General features: G+C 44.7%; 1 protein-coding gene across 2 annotated transcripts in view; it reads left to right on the top strand.

Moving 5' to 3' along the window:
- EXO1 (exonuclease 1) overlaps positions 1-25,252 on the top strand; it is an 88,731-nt gene that overhangs the window by 3,727 nt on the left and 59,752 nt on the right. For both annotated transcript variants that reach the window (XM_068129080.2, XM_068129081.2), the window contains exons 3-10: positions 880-1,045; positions 1,515-1,634; positions 4,122-4,245; positions 6,386-6,523; positions 10,722-10,931; positions 16,901-17,088; positions 17,466-17,562; positions 17,732-17,957. In XM_068129080.2, coding sequence (XP_067985181.1) covers positions 885-1,045; positions 1,515-1,634; positions 4,122-4,245; positions 6,386-6,523; positions 10,722-10,931; positions 16,901-17,088; positions 17,466-17,562; positions 17,732-17,957 — 1,264 coding nt within the window. In that variant the 5' untranslated portion in view covers positions 880-884. The remainder of the gene's footprint in view (positions 1-879; positions 1,046-1,514; positions 1,635-4,121; positions 4,246-6,385; positions 6,524-10,721; positions 10,932-16,900; positions 17,089-17,465; positions 17,563-17,731; positions 17,958-25,252) is intronic.

Here is a 25,252-nt window from a genome sequence, read left to right as displayed (position 1 = left end):
ATTTTATATAGCGGGGGGAAGCTGGTGTCCTGCGTACGTAATATGTGTACACTTGTGCCAAACGCCCTCTCTCCAAAGTCCTCCTTTAACAAAGGTGCGCTCTCCCAATTGTCCAATGCAACGTGCGTTTCCCAGCGAGTCCTTAACAAGCGCTGCCGTATCTCTCCTTCAAGCCAATGCAATGCGCTCGCTGGCAAGTTCTTTGATCAGTGCACCAATCCTTCTCCGCGTAAGTCCTTTCAGATCCAACCTTCCACTCGAGTGCTTCGTGAGAATCCTGTGAAAGGGCTTTGTGCTCGCTTATATAAGCCAACCAAGCGATCGCTCTGCCAGCCCAAAGCCACGCCTGTCGGCGATGTCACTTCAGCCCTGGTTGGCTGGTTAGGGCTTACCGGCTCCGCCTTTGACGGCTGGATGACGTGGCCACACCTTCTTCCCGGCGTTCCGCCTCCCTTCTCGGGCCTCACCGCGTGGCTTATGGCGGCGTTTGGACGGAAGCCCAGCGAGGCTGCGAACGCTGCTGGCAGAGGCGCGTAACTATTTGGGAGGGGCCATGGGCAGACTGGAGGGCGCGTAATGGCGTCGCTTGGAGAGGGAGGTTGCAAACTGAACGGAATGGGGCCTACTTCTTATTTGATTGACACAACGCAGATTCAACTATTGGAAACACGGCCTTATCTAAAACACATATTAATGAAATAACTGGAATCCTATGGTGGCCTACGTGTTGCTTGTGGACTAACTAGGGGTGCTACCTTTAACCTTTAATGATGTTGAATTTATTTACATAAGTGAGGGTTTTCAAAACCGCAACAATATGTTAAATCATTGTACCGGTATTGATTTCATATAATTGACTGATACTGTGATTGGTTTCAGCCACAATGGGAATCCAAGGACTCCTTCAGTTCCTCAAAGATGCGACTGATCAAGTCAGTATCAAGAAGTACAAAGGGCATACGGTTGCAGTTGACACATATTGCTGGATCCACAAAGGTGCATTCTCATGTGCTGACATATTGGCCAAGGGCAAGAATACCGACCAGTAAGCTTGAATCCTCTTACCATCAATTTTCCATTCTAGAGGAAGATTTATTTATTTTTCCAAGATTTGATGATGTCATGGATTTCACAGAAATGTTTCTCCTAGTCCTTTTGTTGAATCGTATGGCAAAAAGGCAGCCACAGGCAATGGGTTATTTCCAGTGACATTCTGAAATTAATAATGTGCTACCAAGTCTGTTTATCAACATTGGGAGCACAGTCATTTTCCCTTGGTCTGCTTATGAATTCAAGATTTGCCTAATGAGCATTTTTTTCTTTGTCAGAACCAAAGAAAATGTCATAAAAAAATTCACAATCGTAAAATTTTGAATTGTATGCTCATATCATTGCTATGCATAAATTTATCGTGGAATACCCTTTGATGAAGCTAAATTTGTTTGGACTTTTTTTTTCAAGGAATCTTTTTCATACTGTTGTGAAACTCGTTCCTGTGCACGTCTGTCACACAGATACGTTTCTTATTGTATGAAGTACATCGAGATGATGCTGTCGTTCGAGGTCAAGCCCATCTTGGTGTTTGACGGCTGCACCTTGCCATCTAAATGCGAGGTCGAGAAATCGCGCAGACAGTAAGGACTTGTCATTCGCCCAACCACATAATGCTTGGCGTGCATCAATTTATGTACAGTGTTTTAAAAGGAAAGTATCTTTGTATTCATCTATTTTGAATGGAAAATATTAATGTCAACCTTCAGGTTTTTGAAATGTGCACCCATTGGTCAGACAGCATCCACACTCCACCCACATTTATCGCAAGACTCCACCCACCACATGGCACCCAGACAAAATAATATGGCCGACGTCTTGGTGTTCTGTTCAGCCGAAGACATCAGGCTTTTAGTTAGGCCTCTGCTGATTATATACTGCCAGGGTTTGTTGCGTCAGATGTCCATTGGCTTTGTTTGGCACGAGTGTTACTCATTATGAGGGACCCCAAAAAGTCGAATCAATGTTCACTACAAATTATTGGTACGTTTTAATCAGGCACATCAACACGCACGGTATGCAATGTAATTTTTGAATGGCCTTATATTGGGGTTAAACAATCCCTGACAGTGTGACGAATCAGCTCTTTCTCATATAACAGTGGGGAGGGTGCTATGGATGAGAGGTGTTGAGTTTATCTTTTAATAGCACATTAAATGTGTGTTTACCAATTAAGTGTTAATCCTTTAAGAGTGCTTTAAATGCGTGTTTCCCAACCGGCTCGTTACCGGATTTTGTCGTAGGTTGTGACCACAGTGCGGTCATTCTTGTTGTTCTTGGTGAAGTTATTTACAACACTCACTTCATTGCATCACCAACTCCCCTTGTCACTTTGGAGCTGTGTTCCCTGTTCAGATAATCATCACTGAAGATTTTCAAACCAGCTTCAATCATTTGGAAAACTTCAGAAAGACGTTTGGTTTGTTCAAATCCAATGGATTGGTTCTTCTACTTCTTGGACCTCTTCTTCCTTTTTTTCTCATCATCTCTAGTCACTTCAGATCTTCATTGGTTAGTTCTTCTCTGCGTGATTGCAGAGGTTATGTAACGTTGGCTTCTTCCACTTCATCAAAACCTGCTTTATTTGCCAAGCCGAGAATAACCTTCCTCATAGCGAGCCAACATAGTCCCTGGTGTTGGGCTAGCGGCTAGGGTGCCGGCTTAGGATCCTAGGATCCTGGGTTCGAATCCCGGTCGATCGCTGAATTAACGCCAGGGGGGTTGACTCAGCCTGTCATCCTTCCGAGGTCGGCAAATTGAGTACCAGTTCACTGGTAATTCCCTGCTTGTCGTTAAAGGCGGCAAAAAGGGTTGGCGTCAGGAAGGGCATCCGGCCGTAAAACATTGCTTCAAAAAGGGGACCGAAAAACAACAACAACCACAGTTCCCGAAAAAGGCCAACCCCCGCTTGCGGGGAAAAATGGCCTCTAAAAGGTGGTTTTTATAGCGAGCCAACATCTTTAAATCCTTTCAAGTCATCAACACATTTAGGCCACAACATCCTCCACACACCATTTATGCACAACTGGGTGACTTCAGCCTCAGACCCACCGATGTTATCGATGCATTTGATGATGTAGTTGTGCCAAAATTGCTGAATCGTAGGCTTGCCTTCCCCATAGGTGCCGCTAATGAGCTGGTTGAAAACCTGCATAAGTAATACGCCGTACATGCAGCAATGGCTCCTTCGTCCAGGGGTTGGATGAGTGGTGGTGTTACGTGGCAGAATGACAACTTTGATGAATTCACACTGGTCGTCAAGGCTTATTGGATCAGATGGTGCATTATCAATAAGTAATAAAATCAAGATTTTCCTTGGCACAGCTCTTTTGATGCAGACGAGCGTGCGGTAGTTATCTACTGTACACGACGTTATTACGGAACATTGCGTGACTTTAAATGGGTATGGTCTTGAAGAAATCGGTAACGTAATAAGGAAACAACGTTATGGACAGTGTTACTAACTGTGCATACATTGGTGTAACACCTTGCCTGTCAAGCACCAGAGTGATCGTTTATAATTGGATGAGGAATTGAACTTGGACTAAACATCTCAAAGCTGAATGAGCTACCCCTGAGCATAGGCGTAGTTTGACTTCTCTATTTTTGGGGGCAAGGGGTTAATATTAATAATGGGTACCTAGGTCTGACGTCCAAAATTACCATTTGTTTGTGTAGTTACAGTGTGCGTGAAATCACACATACAGTTTACGTTCATTATTGTTACTCACGTTTAAATACGGGATGTTTTAATCTTGATTATAAACTACTGAAAAAAATTAAGGTGGGGGCATTGCCCCCCCGCCATGCCCTCCTCCCCCCCCCCCCCCCCTCCCAAACTCCACCGATGCCTCTGAGCCATCCTGCCAGCCCTGTTCTGCATCAAATTTTGTTAAACAGACAAAGGCACCAAAAATCTCATAAATCCATATTCTCTGTCTTTCTGAAGCCAAAAATGAAGTTGTGTTTTGTTTGAAATTAGATTATACAAGTTGGCATATGTTTTTGCTTTGTAGTCATTTATGCTCTTGATGGCTAAAGTATCTGCCTCACTGTCCTATTTCCTCCAGGAATCGGCAGGAAAACCTGCAGAGAGGCAAGCAGCTACTACGAGAGGGCAAAACTTCGGAAGCACGGAAATATTTCAACCGGTGCATCAATGTTACACCACATATGGCACTGCAGGTTATGAAGGTCAGCATGGTCTTGAGTTGCGAAAGCAAAGTGCCACCATCACAACGATGTACTCCCGTCCGTCCGTCCTTCCTTCCTTCTCCTTTCCTTTAAATATATTGATTCAAGAACATTTTTGGTGGAAGGATCTGCTTAAGTGCGGACTACCAAGCATGTCGGTGGTGATTATGCTTTGCTTTGGTATGAATATGTTCATTTTTTTTTTTCTACACTTTTTTCTTTACTTGAGTGAGGCTCATGGAAGATCATGGTAGGACTTGCAGTGGAACAAACATCGAGGGAATGAATAAATAGGGAAAGAGAAAAGGGAAGAAGGGGAGAAAACTCTAACGATCAAGAAAAAATGGTTGGGTTAGCAAAGATTCATGAGAGTAATTCAGATCAAGGGTCAGAATTGGGAATGACAAAGGATGGCATGCACTGCTTGTTTGAAGTCCTGGAGGTAAGAATAGGACAGAATAGCTTCTGGAAGGTGGTTCCATGGAGAGCAGAAACAAAGAATAAGAGATGAGGTTTGCAGTCAGCCTGGATTTTGGAAATTTCACCAGAAAGGGGTTGATGTAAGAATGTGATGACAGGAGTAGCTGGGGAAGGTCGGAGGATTGGGAGAGCAGAGGGAGCAATGTTGGAGAATAGACGGAAAAAAGCAGAGACCACCGACCTGCCTGCGATGTGCTTGAACATGATACATGTCTTTTGAATACATTGATAACTCCCACCTATTGGACTTGAGTACTCGGTAATCATAATCAAATCACCTGTGATGGTAAGAATGAGGTCAGTTGGGCTACTTTCATCTCTGCATTTCAAGTTGGTTCCTTCCTTTTGAGACATTTCAAGTCTATGCTGATAGAGAAAGTGATTTGAGGCATTTGTTGTTCAAATTATTGGGGTTAGTTGCTCTACTTTTATAAACAATCCCATCTATCTCATGAAGATCAAGACTCACAGTCACCATAATGCACATTAATCCTATTCCAACCTCGTGTTTAAACATCTACCAAACTTGCTGGTTATCAACAGAACTATGATATTTCCAGTTTCTGGAAATGCATCCAAACGGCAACTCAGAGTTTTTCGACAGGGGAACGGCATGCCTAATGGAATAATGATTCGATAAAAATCAAGCACAGACGAAAATTAAATGTTGAGGTAAAATCAATTCTAATTTGAGGGGCCTCCACTCCAACTCAACCACACACACAAGGAAAGGTAATAAAATAAAATGTCTTGGCTGTAGCTTGCCCCAACGGGTCTTTTTGTAAGGCCAGCAGTGGTTGACCTTGAGCCACCCACGCGGGAAGCCCAAATTGGCGGCAGCGCCACAGGTTAAAGGCGCTCGCTATCAACCCTGTGGCGAGCTCGTGAAGATGTCCCACTTCCTTCTTCACTGCCTGGACGAGCACCAAGCGGCCTCCAGCTCCCTGGTGAGCCCAACAGTAACCCGCCTCTTTCAAAATGTTGCGATGCAGCAAAAGCTCCACTAGCCCTCAAAAGCGCACCCAATTGTCCCAGCACACAAAAATGGCCATCCTTCCTGTCGGACCCAGCAGAAGAAGCTCATTCCTCTTCTTCCGCCACGAGAGCCAATCGCGTCCCTTAGGGCATGGCCTGCAGGCCTTCTTCTCTGCCCACTGATCCTCCGCCTCTTCTGTGCAGGTCTTTTTCCGTATTAGGTCCATGTTTTTTTTTCTTGCCTTTCCCCCATTGGCTTGACTGGTAGTTGTTTAACATGGCCGGCAGATGCTTTAAAATGTTAAGAAAAACTACAGAGGATTTGACGGACAGGGGTAACCAGCCTTAACCCCTATTACTAATTAACACGGTATCATCCCCCGTATAATGCACATTTAAACAACCTTAAGCTACATTTTCCCTGCTTATGTACATCGAAATGCTTCTACACGGCACACAGTCCATACTGTTTCCCTACGGTATTCCTTTATCTACCCTCCAAAAACGTAACAATATTTCTGGATAACCTTCATTTTATATCAATATTTATTGACTTGTGAATTACCTGTCTGATACGGCGAAAGCTTTTGCGGATTATGCTCACAATTTTAAATTGAAAGCGTGCTTAGCCTTGACCAGATCTGTTTATCAGCACACGACCATGTTTCCTTGCTGTGTCCTGCAGGCGGCTCGTGCCCGGGGAGTGGACTGCCTTGTAGCACCATACGAGGCCGATGCCCAACTTGCATATTTGAATATCACTGGCATTGCACAGGCCGTTATAACTGAAGACTCGGACCTCCTCGCATTTGGATGTGACAGGGTACTACTGAGTGGGAAAGCAATATTGTACAACTTTACTAGTCCGTCCACTTTGCAGTGGGGGAGGGGTTTTTTATTTATTTATTGTGTGCGTGTGTGCACACACCCAGATCCATAACTTTGGCCATAATATCAAAGTTTTCTGATGAGAATATGGAGAAGACAAATCAATAACTTGGTCAAAGGACAATTGTCACATTAAATCATCAATTTTCATCCAATTGACCTCAATTTTAAGAATCTGCATATAGTGTCACTGAATTGGTTCACTAATCTATGCTAGAAGCGGATTTTTTTTTTAGATCAAAAGGTCAAAGTTCAAGGTCACACAATCATCATTTTCCATCTTATTGACTTGAAATTTGAGCAGGGTTTACATGTTGCTTTTAAGGTCAAAAGGTCAAGATTGCCTAAAATCATCAATTTTGTTTTACACTGCTCCTTTGCAGCGCCATCTCCAGGCGCTGCATAACGTCATTGCCAGGCACCAAAGTAGGCTCGGCAATGATGCACGCTGAAAGGGAGTACTCAGTTTTCACTCTGGTTGTTTGTTTGTTTTCTTGTTTGTTTTCTTGTTTGTTTGTTTCCTTCCTTGTTTGTCCGGGCGATATCTCAGCCATCATTTGAGCTGGGAAGCTGAAATTTGGGCACAATAGTGAGAAAGTACTTTGTCAAAAACTGTATTTTTTGTTTTTTTATTTATTAATTAATTGATTAGTTATTTAATTATTATAGCTTAATTAAGTACTTATATTGTTGTTGGTGTCAGACTTGTTGGGAGGGAGAGGGGACGTGTAAAGGGGGGTGTGGGGTTAGGGGAAATGAGAATGGGCCCACTTCGATCCTCTCTGTGATAATCTTGTGGACCGCGAGAAGAGATCGTGCGACACCATCGCAACTGCTTCCAGCACTTCCGCATTTTACCATTTCGTGAACACCATTCGCCCCGCCCATCACAGTGCGTACGTAATACACGAAAATACAGTGGCCCAGGTGTCGTCATTTGCGCATGCGCAAACATCCATCCACATATTACGTAAGCGTGCACACGTGACCTTGCGATCCAGCGCGACCATTTGCGCATGCGCGGTTTTTCAGCGTTGGTTGCGCATTCAAACTCTGGTGTTGGGCTAGCGGCTAGGGTGCCGGCTTAGGATCCAAGAATCCTGGGTTCGAATCCCGGTCGATTGCTGAATTAATGCCAGGGGGGTTGACTCAGCCTGTCATCCTACCGAGGTCGGCTAATTGAGTACCAGTTCACTGGTAATTCCCTGTTTGTCGTTAAAGGCAGCAAAAAGGGTTGGCGTCAGGAAGGGCATCCGGCCGTAAAACATTGCTTCAAAAAGGGGACCGAAAAACAATAACAACCACGGTTCCCGAAAAAGGCCAACCCCCGCTTTGCGGGGAAAAATGGCCTCTAAAGGTGGTTATTTATTTATTTATTTTAATTAATACTTATATATATACAGACTTGGCATTTAATATGGAATTTTTTTTTTCTTGACTTGGGTTTACTTTCTTAACTCAGTATATCAATCTGGTGAGTTTCTTTTACACTTTGGTGATTTATTTGTTAAAAGAACCATGTCACTGATTGTCTGTCGCAGCAAGAATTCAACAACAGGATTATATCACAGGTGGCGTGGCAAAATGTACAGACAGGTGCATTTGATGATTGGCTTCACAGTCGGGTATACAAGGGTTGTTGTGTTCTGTATTAGTGGAAAACAACTGCTGCACGTCTCCAAAAGTTATTGCCGCTTCCTCTGGAGATGGTCCGTCAACTCGACAATGCTGTTTGTCATGGAGTGGTGGCTTTACGAAATTACGGCATGAAACAGCGTGCTATTGCTCGGCAGTATGGCATCACTCAAGGTCAGGTGTCAAAGATCCTGAAACAAAATGCTCAGAGGGGTGCCCCGACTCCAATACCGAGGCCAGGATGTCCCCGCAGAACCACAAGGAGGGATGATCGCCAGCTGCACCGGTTAGTCCGCAATGGCCGTACCAAGTCAGCTAATCAGCTTAGGGCTGAGTGGCAGCAACTGACAAATGTGCCTGTATCCAGAAGGCGAGTCAACCAACGACTGGTTCAAGCAGGCTATCGTGCCAGGCGTCCCCTGAGAAAGCCACGCCTGACCAGACAACACCGCCAGCGCCGATTGCAGTGGGCCAGAGAGCACCGTCAATGGCAGCCAGGACACTGGAATCACGTGATCTTCAGTGACAGGTCTAGATTTCTGGTCTATCGTCAAGATGGCCGCGTCCGAGTGCACAGACAAGTGCATGAAGCCTACAACAAAGATTGTATAGTGCCAAGAGTCCAAGCTGGAGGTGTTGGGGTGACCGTTTGGGCTGCTTTTCATGCAGGGGGAAAAACTGACCTGGTTGTTCTGAATGGAAACCTTAACCAGTTCAAGTACAGGGCCATTCTGGAAGAAACATTGCTTCCATTTGCTCGTGCAGCCTTTCGAGGAAACTTTGTCTTCCAAGATGACAATGCACGGCCTCATCGCGCTCGCATGATCCAACACTTTCTTGCTGACCGAGTGACCGTGGTGTAGAGCATACGGAGTGGCCTGCCATGTCACCGGATATGACTCCGATAGATAACTTGTGGGCAGAATTAACGCGTCAAATCGACCACTTGGACCAGCAGCCGACCTCTGTGCGTGAATTGCAGCAGGCTATTGTCACTGCATGGCAAGTGATTCCTGTCCAAACCTTGGCAAATCTCGTGAACAGCATGCCTCAACGTGTCCGTGTTCTCCTGAATGCTCGTGGGGGTTACACGAAGTACTGAACTGTAATTTTACTGTCCGTAATCCCAGTCGTAATTTAACTTTTGTTTTTGTTAAAAAAAAATTTGGCTAATGTGCAAAATAAAGAGATACTTCTGGAAAACGTACAGATGTTTAACACAGTACTGTCCATGAATTGAGTTCGATATCAGTTTACATCACTTTCAAGGATCAATTTATTTGTTTCGAAATGTCAAATGTGGTTTTTGTTTCTTTTAAAGGTCACATTAACAACATCTAGAATAATTTCAACATAATTCCAATGAACTTTTGGTTCTAAGACATCTTGAAAAGTAAGTTCACCCCCACAAAAAAAAATATTCCATATTAAATGCCAAGTCTGTATATATATATATATTTTTTATTTTTTATTTTTTTTATTAAGTACTTATATATTTCCTTTCTCTGCTGGGCATTATCTCAGGCACCTTTTGAGTTAGGAAGCTGATATTTGGGCATGCCAATGACCAAGTGATTTGGCTGTAAAGGCTATTTTTGATTTATTGATGAATCAATTAATCGATTTATTATTTATTTATTTGATTAATGACTTAATTCATTTAAAAAAATTTAAGTTACAGATTCAGATGAAATGGTGGTGGTTTATGTATTATATTAGCCAATTGATTAATTATTTAATGTTTTATGATTATTATTTATTTATTTTCATTATTAGTCATTTATTTATTTTCTTTCTTATCTGGGCAATATCTCAGGCACCTTTTGAGCTAGGAAGCTAATATTTGGACACGACAGTGACCAAGTGATATGGCTATAAAGGATATTTTTGATGAAATTGATTAATCAATTAATCAATTAATTATTTTTTGATTAATAAATTAATTATTTCATTTTTTTATTCATGACATTTAATTACATTTCTAAAAGTTAAATCTTCGGATGAAGCACTAGTGGTTTAGTTATGCTATTAGCCAATTGATTAAGAAAATATTTTATGATAATCTTTTATCGATTTTAATAATGCAATTAATCAATCAATTATTGTACACCTCACCCTCCCAATACAGTCTCTATGAGCTGCACGGCGGTATTGCCAGGCGCCAGCGGCTTAATAGGGGAGGAGGCCCCAGCAATGCTGTGCTGGAGGATATTTAATTATTTGGCATGGGGGTGGTGTACTTTGAATGTATCTGTACTTGTTTTGTATATATCTTTTAGCTTTAGTCATGTTTAGCATTTGGAAGAAGAAGAGGAAGTCTGACTACAAAGCGGATGCAGACGGGATTTGTATTTTCAGATGCTTTCTTGTTTCCTCTATGATTAAAGCTGAATGTTTTATACCTGCTTTTATTAGTCTTAGTGATCTTTATAAACTATCCTTGTTTCTGATGCAAATGCTGCTACTAATACAAGGTTATCTTGCTGTGTTCTGTGTAGGTGATAATCAAAATGGATCCAGTAGGGAATGGGTTAGAAATATCCCAACAACAACTTGGTAGGGTGAAGCAGCTCGGAGGCTTCACGGAAGAAAAGTTCCGGCACATGTGCATCCTTGCTGGGTGCGATTACCTTCCTTCAATCCATGGAATCGGTCTGGGAAAAGCGAGCAAACTGCTGCAGTTGTCAACCAACCCCGATATAACCAAGGTGTCTGCAATTTGTTTCTGACTTCACTTGGCTCACCTGAGCCATCATGTTGTGTAGCTTTGATGCACCATTCTGTGTCGTGTTTGAAAATAGCTTTACTGCCTTGCTTATGGGAATATCCTGCATGCTTTATGTAAATGGCTGCAAAAACAGATGGATTTTACAACTTGAAGAAGATAAAGAAAAGAGCGTAGGGGAGGAGGGTGGTGAAAATAGGAAGGAGAGGATTGTGGGACGGAAGAGTTGTGTATGGGACCTGTTGATTTTGGGAAGGTTTGAGTATTTGCAGTCTTGCATACATAACATGTGTAGAAGTCCCCTTAACATAAAAGCATATCTTTGCTGAAATATTAGGGTATGGCTCCACACGAGCGTGTAGCTGGGTTTTGTGCAGTACACATGCGACTTCCATAGTCAGCTACATTATTATATGGAGGTACGGACGGCTAAACTATTTCCACAAGTAACATCTAACGAATGGATACTTGGGATTCAGTTGGCGTAAAATTCCGATGTGATTGTCAAGTTTGTGCAAAAAATTAATAACACTCTGCTTATTTGTACATCTGTCATTCATCTTCCATTTGCTGCTTGGTTTTAGTCAATTTGCTGCCAACACCACCTCAGGATCTCTGCCATTTCCACGACAGAGTACAGCAATATGTACCCCGCTTTGGCCCCCAATTCAATCCTGTGTATGTATACCAGGGTGGAGCTTATTTTTGAACTTTTGAAATATGATCTTCGTACCCTCTCAATTTGTTCCTATATATGAAATAAAAATTCAGGCAAAATATGAACACAATTGAACAATATTTAGGGGTAGCTCAATGATGGTAAAGTTTCTGATACCCCAAAGCTGCGGCCGCCCTTTTATTTCGCATACTACTGATAATAGATTAATTCTGTTGATAAATTAAGAACCCAATTTTAACTACTAAGTAAATTGACACTCTCTCCTATCATCATACACACAACATGCAATCATTGTGGAAAAATTAATTACTGGGAACACAGATAAAACCTTTAAGTTATAAAACTCTGTGCTCCATTAAATAAATAATTACAGTAGTAATATGTACATTGTACATACACAATATCTGTTATAATAAAAGAGTAAAATGTTCATTGAGCTAGAGTCTGCTAGACAATAAATGCTAAAATGAGATGTAGCACTGACCTGGGAACGCTTATCACCATAGTATCTAAAAGTAAACACTGTACATAGGTGTATCACAGAACACTATTTGAAAATAAAAACTAAGTTATCACAGGCTTTGCAGAGAATCACAGACACAATGGGTGTATAAACATGGTATAATATTATCACAGATTATAGAAGCATAAATCATTGTGGTTCAACTGGTTCATATCTATTATCCAACCAATCATCCGAATCCCATTGTTTTGCTGATAAATTGATAATGCAAATTTTCCATGAATTTATATTCCAGACATGTTCAGACTTGTTTACTGTTTGGACTCAATGGACTGACTATGCTGACTAAGCAACAGCTGCAACACTGTTGCAGCAGTATGTTTGTGTAATTGCTTGAGGCATTGTGCTCACTGCTCAGTTACTAATAGAACTGTTTGAATTTTCTTGATTCTTAATTTCTTAATGCTATGTTCTATTTCTTTCAGATTCATATCTGATTGAAAATGTCATCTGTGGAAAAAGCAACAAGATCTCAAACCAAGTTGTATCTCCTTGGCGACTCTGTGACTGAATTAAGTGGCAGCAAGTTGCCATCATTGCGTATGGCTCTTGGATTCTTCCTACATCACCATCTCGATCTGAAGGAGACCGTAAGACAATCGTCGGATGTTACCATCACGGAAATAGCTAACTTTTGGAAGAAAGCTAGAATCCCGATGAGAGCTCATCAAAACTGCCAAACCAAGCTTGAGCAGACATTTGAAGAATGGCGCCTTCTGAAAAAGAACAAAGCGCGAACGTCACCAACTCAACTCGCGAGAGAGTCGGCTTTTGTTTCCAGGCTTGAAGACCTTTTTGATGTCGCTCACGCTGATGCTCTGACCAATACGTCAGTATTACAAGAAGACAAGGATTTCTTGTTAGCCCAGCGAGAAAAGGGAAGAAGGGGGTCACTGGCTGGAGTAGATGTAAAGCTTGCTGCGAAGGAGAAAACGGCGTCCAAAAGAGAGGAGGAAATGCTTGCCAGGCGACATCGAATGGAGCAAATGAAACAGTTAGCAGCTTCTACAGGTGAACTGATTTCATCTGGTTCTGAATCTGAAAACAGCTCAGCAGAAGATAGTGAAAAGATGGAAACTGGGGACAATGCAAGTGAGGGAGCTGCTGGAGGCATCACATTTCAGACACGAAAAAGAAACAGGGGGCGAAAAACTGTCGTTACTGAAGAACTCGCAGCCGCTCTAGATCGCACAAAAGTGTCAGACCGCAAAGCCGTTTTTGTTATAGCAGAAACTGCCAAAAGCTTGGGACAGAACATTGATGAACTTGCTCTAAACAGAGACTCAATTCGCCGACAAAGAGTACAACACCGAGTCCAGAGATCTGCAAATATAAAGGCAGAGTTTCAGGGTAACGTTCCCCTTGTTGTTCACTGGGACGGCAAACTGATCCTTGATCTAATTGGAAAAGAGAAGGTTGATCGCCTGCCAGTATTGGTTTCAGGGAAAGGAGTTTCTCAGCTACTCACAGTTGCCAAGCTTCCATCTGGAACAGGCGAGGCTCAGGCTGCTGCTGTCTTTGGAGCCATTGAAGACTGGAGCATAGCCGACAGCATCCGAGCTATGTGTTTTGACACGACCAGCTCAAACACTGGACGGATCGCTGGTGCCTGTGTCCTCCTAGAGCAGAAGCTTGAGAAGGAGCTCTTGTCACTAGCTTGCAGGCATCACATTATGGAATTGATAATTGGTGCAGTGTTCCAAGTGTGTATGGGATTGGGAGCCAAATCTTCTCCCGAGGTTCCACTCTTCAAACGCTTCCAGGAATACTGGGGATTCATAGACACGGCCAAGTATGAACCAGGGATTGCAGCTGATGATGTGGCAAGTCTAGTGGAAGACATAAAGCAAGGCACTATCGATTATGCCAACAAGCATCTTGAACAGAGTCAGCCGAGAGATGATTATAAAGAATTCTTGGAACTTGTGATTGTCTTTCTCGGTGCTGCTCCTGCCAGAGGAGTGCGATTCATGTCACCCGGAGCAATGCACCACGCCCGCTGGATGTCCAAAGTAATATACTGTCTCAAGATCTGGATGTTCAAGGCTCAATTCAAACTGACTCCTGCAGAAAAGAGAGGATTACGTGATGTGTGTGTATTCACAGTGCGTGTCTACCTGACAGCCTGGATCTCTGCACCTCAAGCATCAGGTGCTCCTTGCAGTGACCTGCTGCTGCTGAAGTCACTGCTTGAATACTCATCAATCCATCCAGCCATCTCAAAGTCAACATCACGCAAGTTTTCCAATCACGTGTGGTACTTGTCACAGGAACTTGTTAGCTTGGCTTTCTTCGACAGTCGGGTCAGTTCGGCAACCAAGAGACTGATGGTGAGAGCCATGAAGAATGAAGAAGACCAAGATCAGGATCATTCCAAGCGAATCACTGTTGCTCTTGATTCATTCAAGGACAAGAACTTGGAAGATTTCGTCACAGCAAGGTCAATGAAACTTCTGCGAATGATGGAACTTCCAGATGGATTTCTCGCGGTTGATCCGGACTTGTGGGATGACAGAGACGACTACAAGCAGGCTGCAGAAACAGTCAACTCTCGAAAAGTTGTCAATGACTACGCTGAACGTGGAGTGGCACTCATTCAGGAGTACAGTGGGTTGATAACCCGCGATGAAACTCAGCTGCAATTCCTGCTGCAAGTTGTCGAGGACCATCGCAGAATGTACCCTGATAGCAGAAAACATACACTGTCCGGGATGCCATGAAAATAATAAATTTGGGGTTTGCTGGACATTGTCAGACTGATACTATGAACTCTGTCAGAAACTGAACAAAGAATTCACTATTAACGTGTTCAAAAATAAATACTGTGTTCAAGTGTGTTGTTTAAAATAAATTAAGATATAGTCTGATATACTCGTAATTCGTTGAATTTTTATAATTTTCATAATCTTTGCGGCCCTTGAGCTACCCCTAAACATAATAATTTAGTGCTCAAACTTTTTATACAGTGTTTCTATATTATATGGAACAGATTAAGGGGGTACGACTTTCAAAAATAAAACTTTAGTTTTTAAAAAAAATTTAAGCTCCAACGTAATGTATACTGCATTTATATTGTAACGGTTGATGGTCTTGTATGGACTAACATGTCTGCCTAGTGGGAATGGGTCAAATTTGCCCCTCTTCCACCCTTTATTTGCATTCTGCCAATTAATTGTACGTGCTTGCAGTTCCGCATTCCCCAATGTCCACGACACAGGGTCTCATTTGCAGGAAGAATTTGATAACCGGAAAAACTGAGGGAAAGGAAGAGACAAACGGCCGCCAATGGCGAAACAATTGGTACCAATAAATAAATAATCCTATTTCTCACACCGTCAGTGCAAATTACAAACTTTAATTACCTTAAATTTTACCTTTAATTAAAAATTAACTATCTTAAAGGCCTCACTCACTTGGGTGAGAGGACATATATAGGAAGACGACGAGACACAAAATAAACTTGCAGCTAGAGCGTCCTGGCTTGGGCCCGAACCTCCAACCAACACACTTTTTTTTGCCCTTCCCCCTCATGGGGTGTGCCTCATTTTGGATGGTTCCATCCTTCGTGACTGCCTGGCACCACGAGTCCACCCCCACCTCTCTGTGTTCCCTTTACCCCTATTTGTTTCCTCTCTCATCACTCCTCTGACAGCTCATGTCATGGCTCGAATTCCCTCTGTCGTCCTGGCCTCACCAGCCACCATTTCCCGCTGTGTCCTGCATGTCAGCCAAGGACGCCGCCAACCTGTCGTAGCTGGCCTCTATTTTAGCCGTCAGCTCGGCCACCATGTTGTCCTGCCTTGTTTGGCCAGCCTCAATTCTGGCTCTATGATCGGCCTGACCTGCTTCCATCCTTGAGAGCAAGGCTGCGAGTTTCAGGTTAAAGTTTGGTGGTGTCACCAGTCTGCTGCTGCTCGGTGCTGGTTCTGGGCAAGCTAAAAAATATTCCAATTTGCCAGTGAGGAATGTAACAAGTTGTTCAAACGCCAGTAAAATAATATGTGTTATCCAACCCAGAGAGGTTTGCCAGAGTGCTTTTGGGGCACATTGTATTTATCTGTCATTTTTGCCGGTGGGTGGAGGTTAGATTTTCACCCCTGTCTGTCTGTTTGTATGTCTGTGAACAGGACATCTCAAAGTTGTGGACGGATTCGGACGAAACTTAGCAGACGAGTTGGTTAGGTGACAAGAACGAGCCAATTCGATTTTGGTTCAGGTCCCAGATTTATATCCAGCCCATCAGTGGGATACAAAACATGAACTGTTCAGCCTTGTGGATGTATGTGCTCGACGGAGTGCCGTTCTAGTTTTTTGTGAACCACACAACAATGACCAATGCTGAATCGCCAGTCTATTTGCAACAGCAAAATACTCCAAATACTACAAAACATCATGTATTTCAGTTTGGTGCTTATTAGCCTTTGACCGCCAGTTAAGCAGAAAGGATTCCATCATTCTGATTTTAAATTATTGAAGATCAAACGGTGATGGTTTTTTCCAAGAGCTTAATAATGGCGAGTCGACTTGTTTCATGAAAGACTTGATCATCAATACAAGGCCGATTTAAGCTAATCAAAAAGGAAAAGGGAAAAAGTTCAGTGTTTCCTATTGCAGCATGCTGTGAGATTTGATTTTGGTGGAGGTACCTGTTCTGTGACACCACAATTTGTGATTAAATTGTACTATGCCTCTACTTGTTCCTTATAAATAATGGAGTTTTTTTTTTTTGCACACGCTCTTGCATGTTCAGGTGATTCGTAAAATGGGCCATTACCTCAAAATGAATGTCACTGTTCCTGACGAGTACCTAAAAGGTTTTCAACGAGCTGAGAATACCTTCCGTCATCAGCTGGTCTTCGACCCTCTGTCCCTCCGTTTGCTGCCTCTTCATCCATACCCAGAGGACATCGATCCCAATCAGCTGCACTACGCAGGCCCGTATCCTTATTTTATTGTGATTCATCAACTGCAGATGTGCCATACTTCCGCCATTTGATGGAATGCTGCTCTTTTGTCTCCATTTGTTTGATTTTTATATTTAGTTAATACTACCCTTCCTCTCCCCTTTCACGGATGTTGTGATATCACCCATGGCTTATTTTTTTCCGTTTTTTTTCTTATGATCAAAATTTTTTACATTTAAAATAAAATTTTAATGTGTACACTTGTTTACTAATTTTTTATTTTAATTTTTTTTAAAAATCCTACTGGCGTACAAAGAACAAGTCGATAATGCAATTGTATGTCGGCATCTGGGTTGTACTTTGGGTCCTATGCACTGGTTGTTGACTTTTAATTAAAGCATACACTCTTAGGGTGATCAGCAACAAAAAAGCACGAGAAATTGCTTTGGGTAACATTGACATAAACACGATGAAAACGATCTGTGACTTCACTCCTGGGATTCTACAGGTGAGCAATGACTTGATTTGTATCTCTTGACATTAGTTTGTATTAATTTACATGGTATTGATTTGTATGTTTGTACAAAGATTGGTTTGTAAGGTGAAGATTCCACTCTCGGCTTATTTGCCCGACAAATCATTGGCACATTGTGTATGGACATGCCTCCACCTCCCAGAAAACGACTCCACGGAAAACTGGCAGCTGGGCCTCAAACAACACCAGCAAGGTGGCACCACATCAGTTGAGCATCTGGGATCCTAATTATAAGCCGCAGGGAAAGTTTGGATGCGGGGTTAAAACGCCAAATCCTCATGATCAACGGCAATCTACTCGAGGCAAGGAGAAGGTGATTGAGTTACCACAACTCAGGACGCAGGTCGTGAACAAAAGGCTGAGGGAAGGTAAGTGGATGTTTATTGGTTAGTTGTGAAATTATTGGAAACCTCAGCTTAAGAATAATGAAATGGGTGAATTGTTGTTTTGTTTTGTTTTTCCCCTGTTTTCAAAAAGCAATTGGCATAGTGTGCAAGATCAGGATTTGAAATTTTATGAAAAAGGCGTTATTTTACATGAATGATCAAAAAGTGGCTACTATTTTTGATCACGTGAAAATGCTTTGAAAAAATATAGAATCCTTTGGTTTTGGTTATCTTCACATATGCCAAACGTTTCTGTTCCCCATGTAACTTGGGAACATTTAGGTGCTTTTGGACTTTGAAGAAAGCTAAAGACCATCTAGGTAGTGTCGATAAAGTTAGTCCGATGGTAAAAATAGAAAAAAAACAATCGTATTCAACGTTGGGATCAAGATGCTTGGTTTGGATTGTGAGCATTCTCATCTGAGCACAAAAATACTGATTTCCATATGTTGTACTGTCAGTCTTGGCTATACAAACTAGATGCATTCCAAATAGTGTATATAAAAGATTTTCCCTTAGACATATTGTTATAAATCTAAGATGCTTGTAAAAGAAGATGATAAATAAGTTCCAGGGGGCTGATGTTCAGACACCTTAGTCAGGTTCACTATGTTATTTCGTTAAAAATTTTTGGAGATTAGCAAAACTATACATTTTTGGAATATTCAGAGCATGAGGAATCCATAAATTAATGTTGGCATTTGCGTAGACACCTTTGCAAAAATGACACTCAGGACAGTGATGAAGATCTGTAAAAGCATATTCCTGAACGGTATAGACATAGTAGATCCTGTGTATAGGACTTATAGTTCAATCTGATACTAACAAGGGTGCTTTCTTGCTTTATAAACCCATACCTATAACTTCAAAGGACTTGCAATATCATGTAGTATGTAATACAGTTATATCACAAATATAAAGACAATGGTTTTCAATTACCTTTGTTGCTTTTCTATAATCCTGAGCACTATTTTAAGGCCTTTATTGGATTCCTTGACCCAGAAAACATAGGATTAGCATATTTAATTAAGTTTCCCGGTTGACTAGAAGCCGAGATCGCGCAAAATATTGTTGCGGATATGGGATTTGGCCTCCATCCATATCCGCTTGTAAATATTCCCCTATTTCCCCAATACTTCCCAACTATCCCCAATCCCCCATTCCCTAGTCCCATTTTCTGTAAACAACACTCTGTAGAACCGACCTTCCCCTATTTCCCCCATTAAATGTCGCATCCAGGTCCACCGCATCTCACGTAGACAACTATAGGACATCTTGCTAGTTATTCTTAGTCTATGTCAGTTAAGGACTCGTTTCCATTAATTCTGACTCTTCGTTGCACCAGAATGTGATTGTATGGCACCGTTAGAAAGTTTAGGACCTCCCAATACCTCCCCGCAGCTCTTCCTCATGGTACAACAACAACAACAACAACAGCGGCGGCGGCGCGGGGAGTGTGCGTCCTCACTCCGGCTTGGTTAGCCGCCATTGCACATGTGCTCCGACGGGGTTACCACGCAGGGGCTCGCTGTCAGCTCCTCGTCAAGGGCGGAGCCCGGTAACCCCCGCACCCAATAGAAGCGGCGGACCGATTCCATCTGGGGCGGAGCTAACGAGCCGAGGGCGTGTCACTCCCCGTTGGGCATGCGCAGGAAGAGGGAGGTGACGTCAGATGCGCCCCCAGCTTGGAGAGAGAAGACGCCACCTCCGAGCGCTGAAATATACCTCCCCGCATCTCTGGACCGGACCGTGTTGACTCTGCCCCTGAGCCAAGGTGCACCTTGTGCGATCGACTGCCTGTCCTTCCTTGCCATCAATCCCCGTGTAAGTCAGTCTTGTCCCGTTTGTCTGTGGTCTGTCGGGGATAAGATAAGACTGTGTCTAAGTGCCCATCTTTTCTGTGCTTTACCTCTTACCGTGTAATCTACCCGTTTCTGCATCACCAATATTATATCCTCCTCCGGAGGTCTTGAGAACTGTACCCCTTGTGTCGTTGCATTTATCCCAGCCGTTGTGTCCTTTCCTTCATTGATTTAGCATAGCGCGACTTGGTCAACGTCGAGTGGAATCGGGCGGGATAGGGTTCTAATCGGGGAGTAACTGTGCGGACGCGGTAATACCAAACCGCTCGGTAAACTAACATCTAAAACCGCGTCAGTAACAATTGGTGTCGGGGAGTGAGATCGGACCCGAAGCGCGCTTCACGCGCTCGAAATTGTTAACGGCGAAATTTGATTTTGTTTTACAAAAATAAAAACCCGAATTTTGAAAGTCGCGCTATGGCGGATCAAGACGGCTGGGTTCCGGTAGAGGAGAGTGAGGCAGGGTCGATCCAGGACCAAATTGAGGGACATGAGGAGAGCGAAGCAGTGAGGGTGGCAGGGTCGCAAAATCGCGTCCTCACGCACGAGGTTACGGGCGCGCAAAATGGCGCCTCGCACATGGCCACGGCGACTGCGCCCGCGACCGTAGTAGCGCCGCTGGTAGATTTGGACCTTTTTTTAATACAAATGAAGGCCCTTATGGCCCAGAATAGCGAGAAAATGAGGGACGAATTGGGGGGCGACATGGGGGCCAATAGCCAACGGTTAGAACAAAGGATGGGGGCCCAGATCGGAGGGTTAGGGAGTAGAATAGAGGGATTAGACAATAGATTAGGGGAAATACAGGAGGGGTTAATGGGGGTAGAAAACAGAATGGCCGTTCAGGAGAATCAAATGGAAGGGATGAAAAAGGGGTTAGAGGGGTTAGAAAACAGTATGGAAGGCAAATTGAGGGACATGAGGGACCAAGCGGAAAGGGAAGTAAAACAAATGGGGCAGCAGATAGAGGGGGTCAGAATGGGGGTAGAAACTAAATTGGATGCTCACAGGGAGGAAATGGAGCAGATGACGGTGGCATCTGGGCAGGAGATGCAAGTGATGGGAGAAGAGATCAGAAGAGGTGTGAGTGAGGAGGTCGGAGGAGTGCGCGAGGAGGTGAGGCACTATAAGGAGCGCATGGAGAAGGAGGTGAGAAAGGGGACTGTAAAATTGCAAGGTGGTATAGAGGAGTTGACGCTGGGAGTAGAACAACTGACAGTGGGACAAAAGGAGTTGGGGGACCAGGTAAAGAAGAACACAGCGGTAATAGAGGGTTTAAAATCGACACAGAAGGAGATGAAAAAGGACGTAGGGGTAATTAAAAAAGAGTGTCAGACGGTACATGAGGACCTGACGAGGAAAATGAACAAGGTGGTAGAGGTGATGGAGGTTAAAGAGCGGGAGGTGCGGGAGCACATAGAAAAAAATAAAGTGGAGTTAGAGGAAGAACTTAAAGGGGCGCACGAGGAGATGAAGGAGGTGAAGCAGAAATTAGAAGAAGTGGAAGAAGGGGTGAGCGAAATTAAGAAGCGACGGAGAGAGGATAAGAAAGAGATAAAGGAGGAAGTAAAAGAATTGGTCCAAAGTCTGTGTTCGGATCGTGATGATGTGCTCATTAACCGGATGAGGGATTCGCAGGTGATGGAGGAGAAGCGAAGAGAAAGAGGACCCGGTGTAAGTGGTGACCAATATGGTCGTGCGTATGATGCGCCAGGTGATTTAATAAGCTTGGGGGTCGAGATGGACCCGGGTGTTCGTGAGAGGCCGTTGGTGAAGTATGCGACAGGTCTGGTGTGCGAAAAAGGAGGTGTGCGAGAAAGTCCGACTCTGGGGTGTGTGAGGAAAAAGTGCGTGCCAAGGAGTGAGGGTGCTGGCGAGGGTGAGTCGGTCGTAGCGCGTGTGCGAGGGAGCACATGGAAGCGCGTAGTGAGGAGTGTTACGGAGGGTGTAAAGGGAGAGGGTGTGCGAGAAAGATGTGTGACGGACAGGTGCATGGGGAAAGAGTGCGCTGTCAAAAGTAAGGAAGAATGCACGCCTGTGGTGAGTGTTACAGAGGATGTAATGGGAGAGGGTGTGCGAGAAAGATGTGTGACGGACAGGTGCATGGGGAAAGAGTGCGCTGTCAAAAGTAAGGAAGAATGCACGCCTGTGGTGAGTGTTACAGAGGGTGTAACGGGAGAGTGTGCACGAGAAAGGTGTGTAACGGACGGGTGCATGAGGAAAGAGTGCGCTGTCGAGAGTAAGGGTGAGTGCGCTGTCAAGAGTGGAGGTGAGAGTAGTAAGAGTGACACGGAGCGTGAGTTGGTTGTGGCAGGTGAGAAAGGAAGCACACCTGGAATGGTAGAGCGTGTGTGGGAATGCACGCTGGAATTGGTAGTGAGGCACGTGGTTGGGTGTGCGAGTGAAAGCACACCTGTGATTGTCACAGAGGAGGTGACCGAGGAGGGGGCGCGAAGAGGTGTGTTGGTGAGGTGTGCGACCAACGAATGTGTGCCAAAGTGTTCGGTGGTCAGGTGTGTGACCAAAGCTGGGAGTGGAATGAGTGTACCTGGGTGTGTTAGAGAAGGTACGACGAGGAGCATGGAAACGGCTGGATGTATGAGCAAGAAAGGGGTAGCGTATGCATGTAAGCATGCAGGTGAAGCATCGACGGTAACCGGGTTAGAGGTTAGAACGACTTATAGCCGAATCGGGCCCTCGGTGCGCGTCGGGCAGCTTCGCGTGCCGCGAGGACCAGCGGGGATCCGAACCACGGCGGTTTCGAAAGAACCGCCGTACGCGATCCACGCCGGGCCGCGCTTTGAACGGCCGCGTCCGTGCTCCACTAGGCGGAGCTGGCAGCCCGATAGGAAGGGTCGTCATGGCGACCACTTTCTATTGAGACGTGCCGGCAGGTCGAGATCGGGACATTGGATGGCTCCACGCCGAGGTGGTGTGTGGGATCTCGGCCCGGGTACGCCCCCGTCCCTGCACCGAGTGCCGGACGCATCCAGCCGCTGGCACCAAACCACCCGAATTCATTGCTCGGCTTTACGAAGCCGGGCTTTGGACAGGAATTGGCGCACCGAGAGGCATTAGTGAGTAGACTGTGTGATGAGGTTAGTGTTTTGGACCCAAAATTAGAAAAAAACAAAATTTGATGATTGGCAAGGCATTGGCAGTAATGATTGGCAGATGATGGGTAGTGATTGGCAAATTTTTGATTTGTTGAAATTTGATGTGCAAAATTGGTAGTGGGAGATGCCCGATGTGGTGGGATGGCAACTCTGTCATCCCTCACAAACGTGGGGCAAATGCGCTATAGTTTATGGGGTGTATGGCAGTGAAAACTAGCCCGGGTGGGTTAGGTTATATTGTGTGTAGGGATCTAGCGAAGATGACATTAGGTGACGTTAAGGTTAGTTAGTGACTGATACCTGTAGTGGGGATGCAGGTAGGTTAGAGTGGATGATAATGACGAGGGAGCGCAATAGTTTAAAGGGACGACTGGGAAGCGCAAGTTTCAGAGGGGAGTAGTTAGATGAGATGATGCTGTGTGAGAACTGGACAGGTGTGTGGAGCAGTGTATGAGTAGTGAGTGTTGTGGATCAGCGCGAAGGCGCTTGGGGAGAGAAGGGTGCAGGTGGCACCAGGTGTGAGAGCACAGGTGTGCAAGTACAGGTGTGTGGAATACATGGAGTATTGGAATGAGTGGTGTGGAGAGAGTTGGAGTAAGTGGTACGGAGTGGTGTGCATGGTGCGAAGGTGTGGATGGGGGAAGAGTGGACCCCTTTCACGAGTACCCGGGGCGGGTAGTGTAAGTGTTAGGTAGAGGGTATAGGTAAATTGTGGTTGGATATTGGCATTTGTGGTGCGGTTGCAGAATGGTATTGTGGATGGGTGCATTAGTGTTGTGGAAATGGCTGGGCGTGTAGCCTGTTAGTGTGTGTAGTTGGTTTGGGCACTCCACCACTGTGAGGATGTCGGCCAGGTGAGGCCGCAGGTGGGCTCTGGGAGCCGTTAGTGTCAGTGGGTGCCTGAGGATCCCGGGTGTGGATCGGGTAGCCCGTGCCAGAGAGGGCACTGAGGGGGTGAGAGTGCGAGAGGGCCTTCCCCAGTTAGTTAGGTTAGGGTGAGGAGCAGGTAAGCTCGGGTGGCAACTACGGTGGTGGAGGTGTGCAGGTGGGTAGACCTGCTGGGAGAGCTACACGTCACAGCCCAGAAATTGTGCAAGGGCACCGGGAGATGAATCGGGGGAGTGAGACCCCAAATTGAGAAGCACCACAGTTTGGTCAATGGGAATTGGTTTTTAGAACCCATAGTGTAAGTTGGCCAATAGATTGGCAGGGAAAGACCCCGGGTAATGTAAAGTTGTTAAAGTCATTTAGGAAATAGTTAGGATTGATGAACCTGTCGCACCGTACGCAGCCACTTACCTGAGGTGATGATGATGACTCCACACCTGTGTTTCTTTGTTTTGTGTTGCAGGAAATGAGAATTGCTGTTGGATTTGTGAGACGCATCACGACGTGGATGAGACATTGGGGTGATTCCATCTCTCCCTCCCTAGGAGGGACTGATGATGAATTGGTGATGGCAAATTTTGATGTTGAGTTGGAGATGGGAAATTTTGATGAGAGTTGGAAATGGCAAATTTGATTGGTTAGGAGGGAGAGAAGACGAATTTGGTTTATGGGAGGAACGGGGAAGACAGTAGGGACGTTTGTTGATGTGTAAAGTAGATGTTTATGGGTAGTGTTGTGTTTTGTGGACACAGTAAGGGGTAAGGGAGGGGCAATGTAGGTTACCTGGTGGGGGGGGGGGGGCGTACGGTAGGAACGTACCTGTCTCACCTGGTTCCCATGTGCCCCCAGTGTGCATCACCTTGTATTGCGTGCACTTTTGCGCCCTTACCACCTTACTCACTTGTCTTCTTCTTTTGTCTCCCACCTACGAGGATCTGGCTTTGGGGCAGAGAGAGAGGAGAGAGAGGTGCTGGCTCCGCAGTTGTGGGCCTGTACTTTTGCTGCTTGCTGCCTGGATCGATACACCATATGGACCGCAATTTTTGTGGCCGCCCACCATGGACCGCAGTTCTTTTGCGGGCAAGCACCACCCGTTGATGGACCTATGGGTCAACGTGGCACCTATGCCATACAGGTGAACCACTTATAGTTGGCCCCCTGACGGCCACAATTTAGAGATGGACGCGGTTGGCGCCTTTCTTTATTTTTGAAAGAAGCCAGAAGGCCAAGTGCACTTCAAGAAGGCAAGACCAGCGGCAGAACATCGGCCGGCTGCGATACCACCGGTGACTATGAACACTTTATTGGTGCACCAGATGGTGCTGACTGTGTGTATGGGGTGGTGCTTTTGGTGCTTGGATGGGGTGCTCTGCACATTATTAAAGGCCGTAGGGCCACAGGGCACTCGTGG

This window comes from Myxine glutinosa, chromosome 9, assembly GCF_964187855.1.
Source record: "Myxine glutinosa chromosome 9, kmMyxGlut1.1, whole genome shotgun sequence".
NCBI lineage: Eukaryota > Metazoa > Chordata > Myxini > Myxiniformes > Myxinidae > Myxine > Myxine glutinosa.
This window is presented reverse-complemented; position numbering and strand designations above follow the sequence as displayed.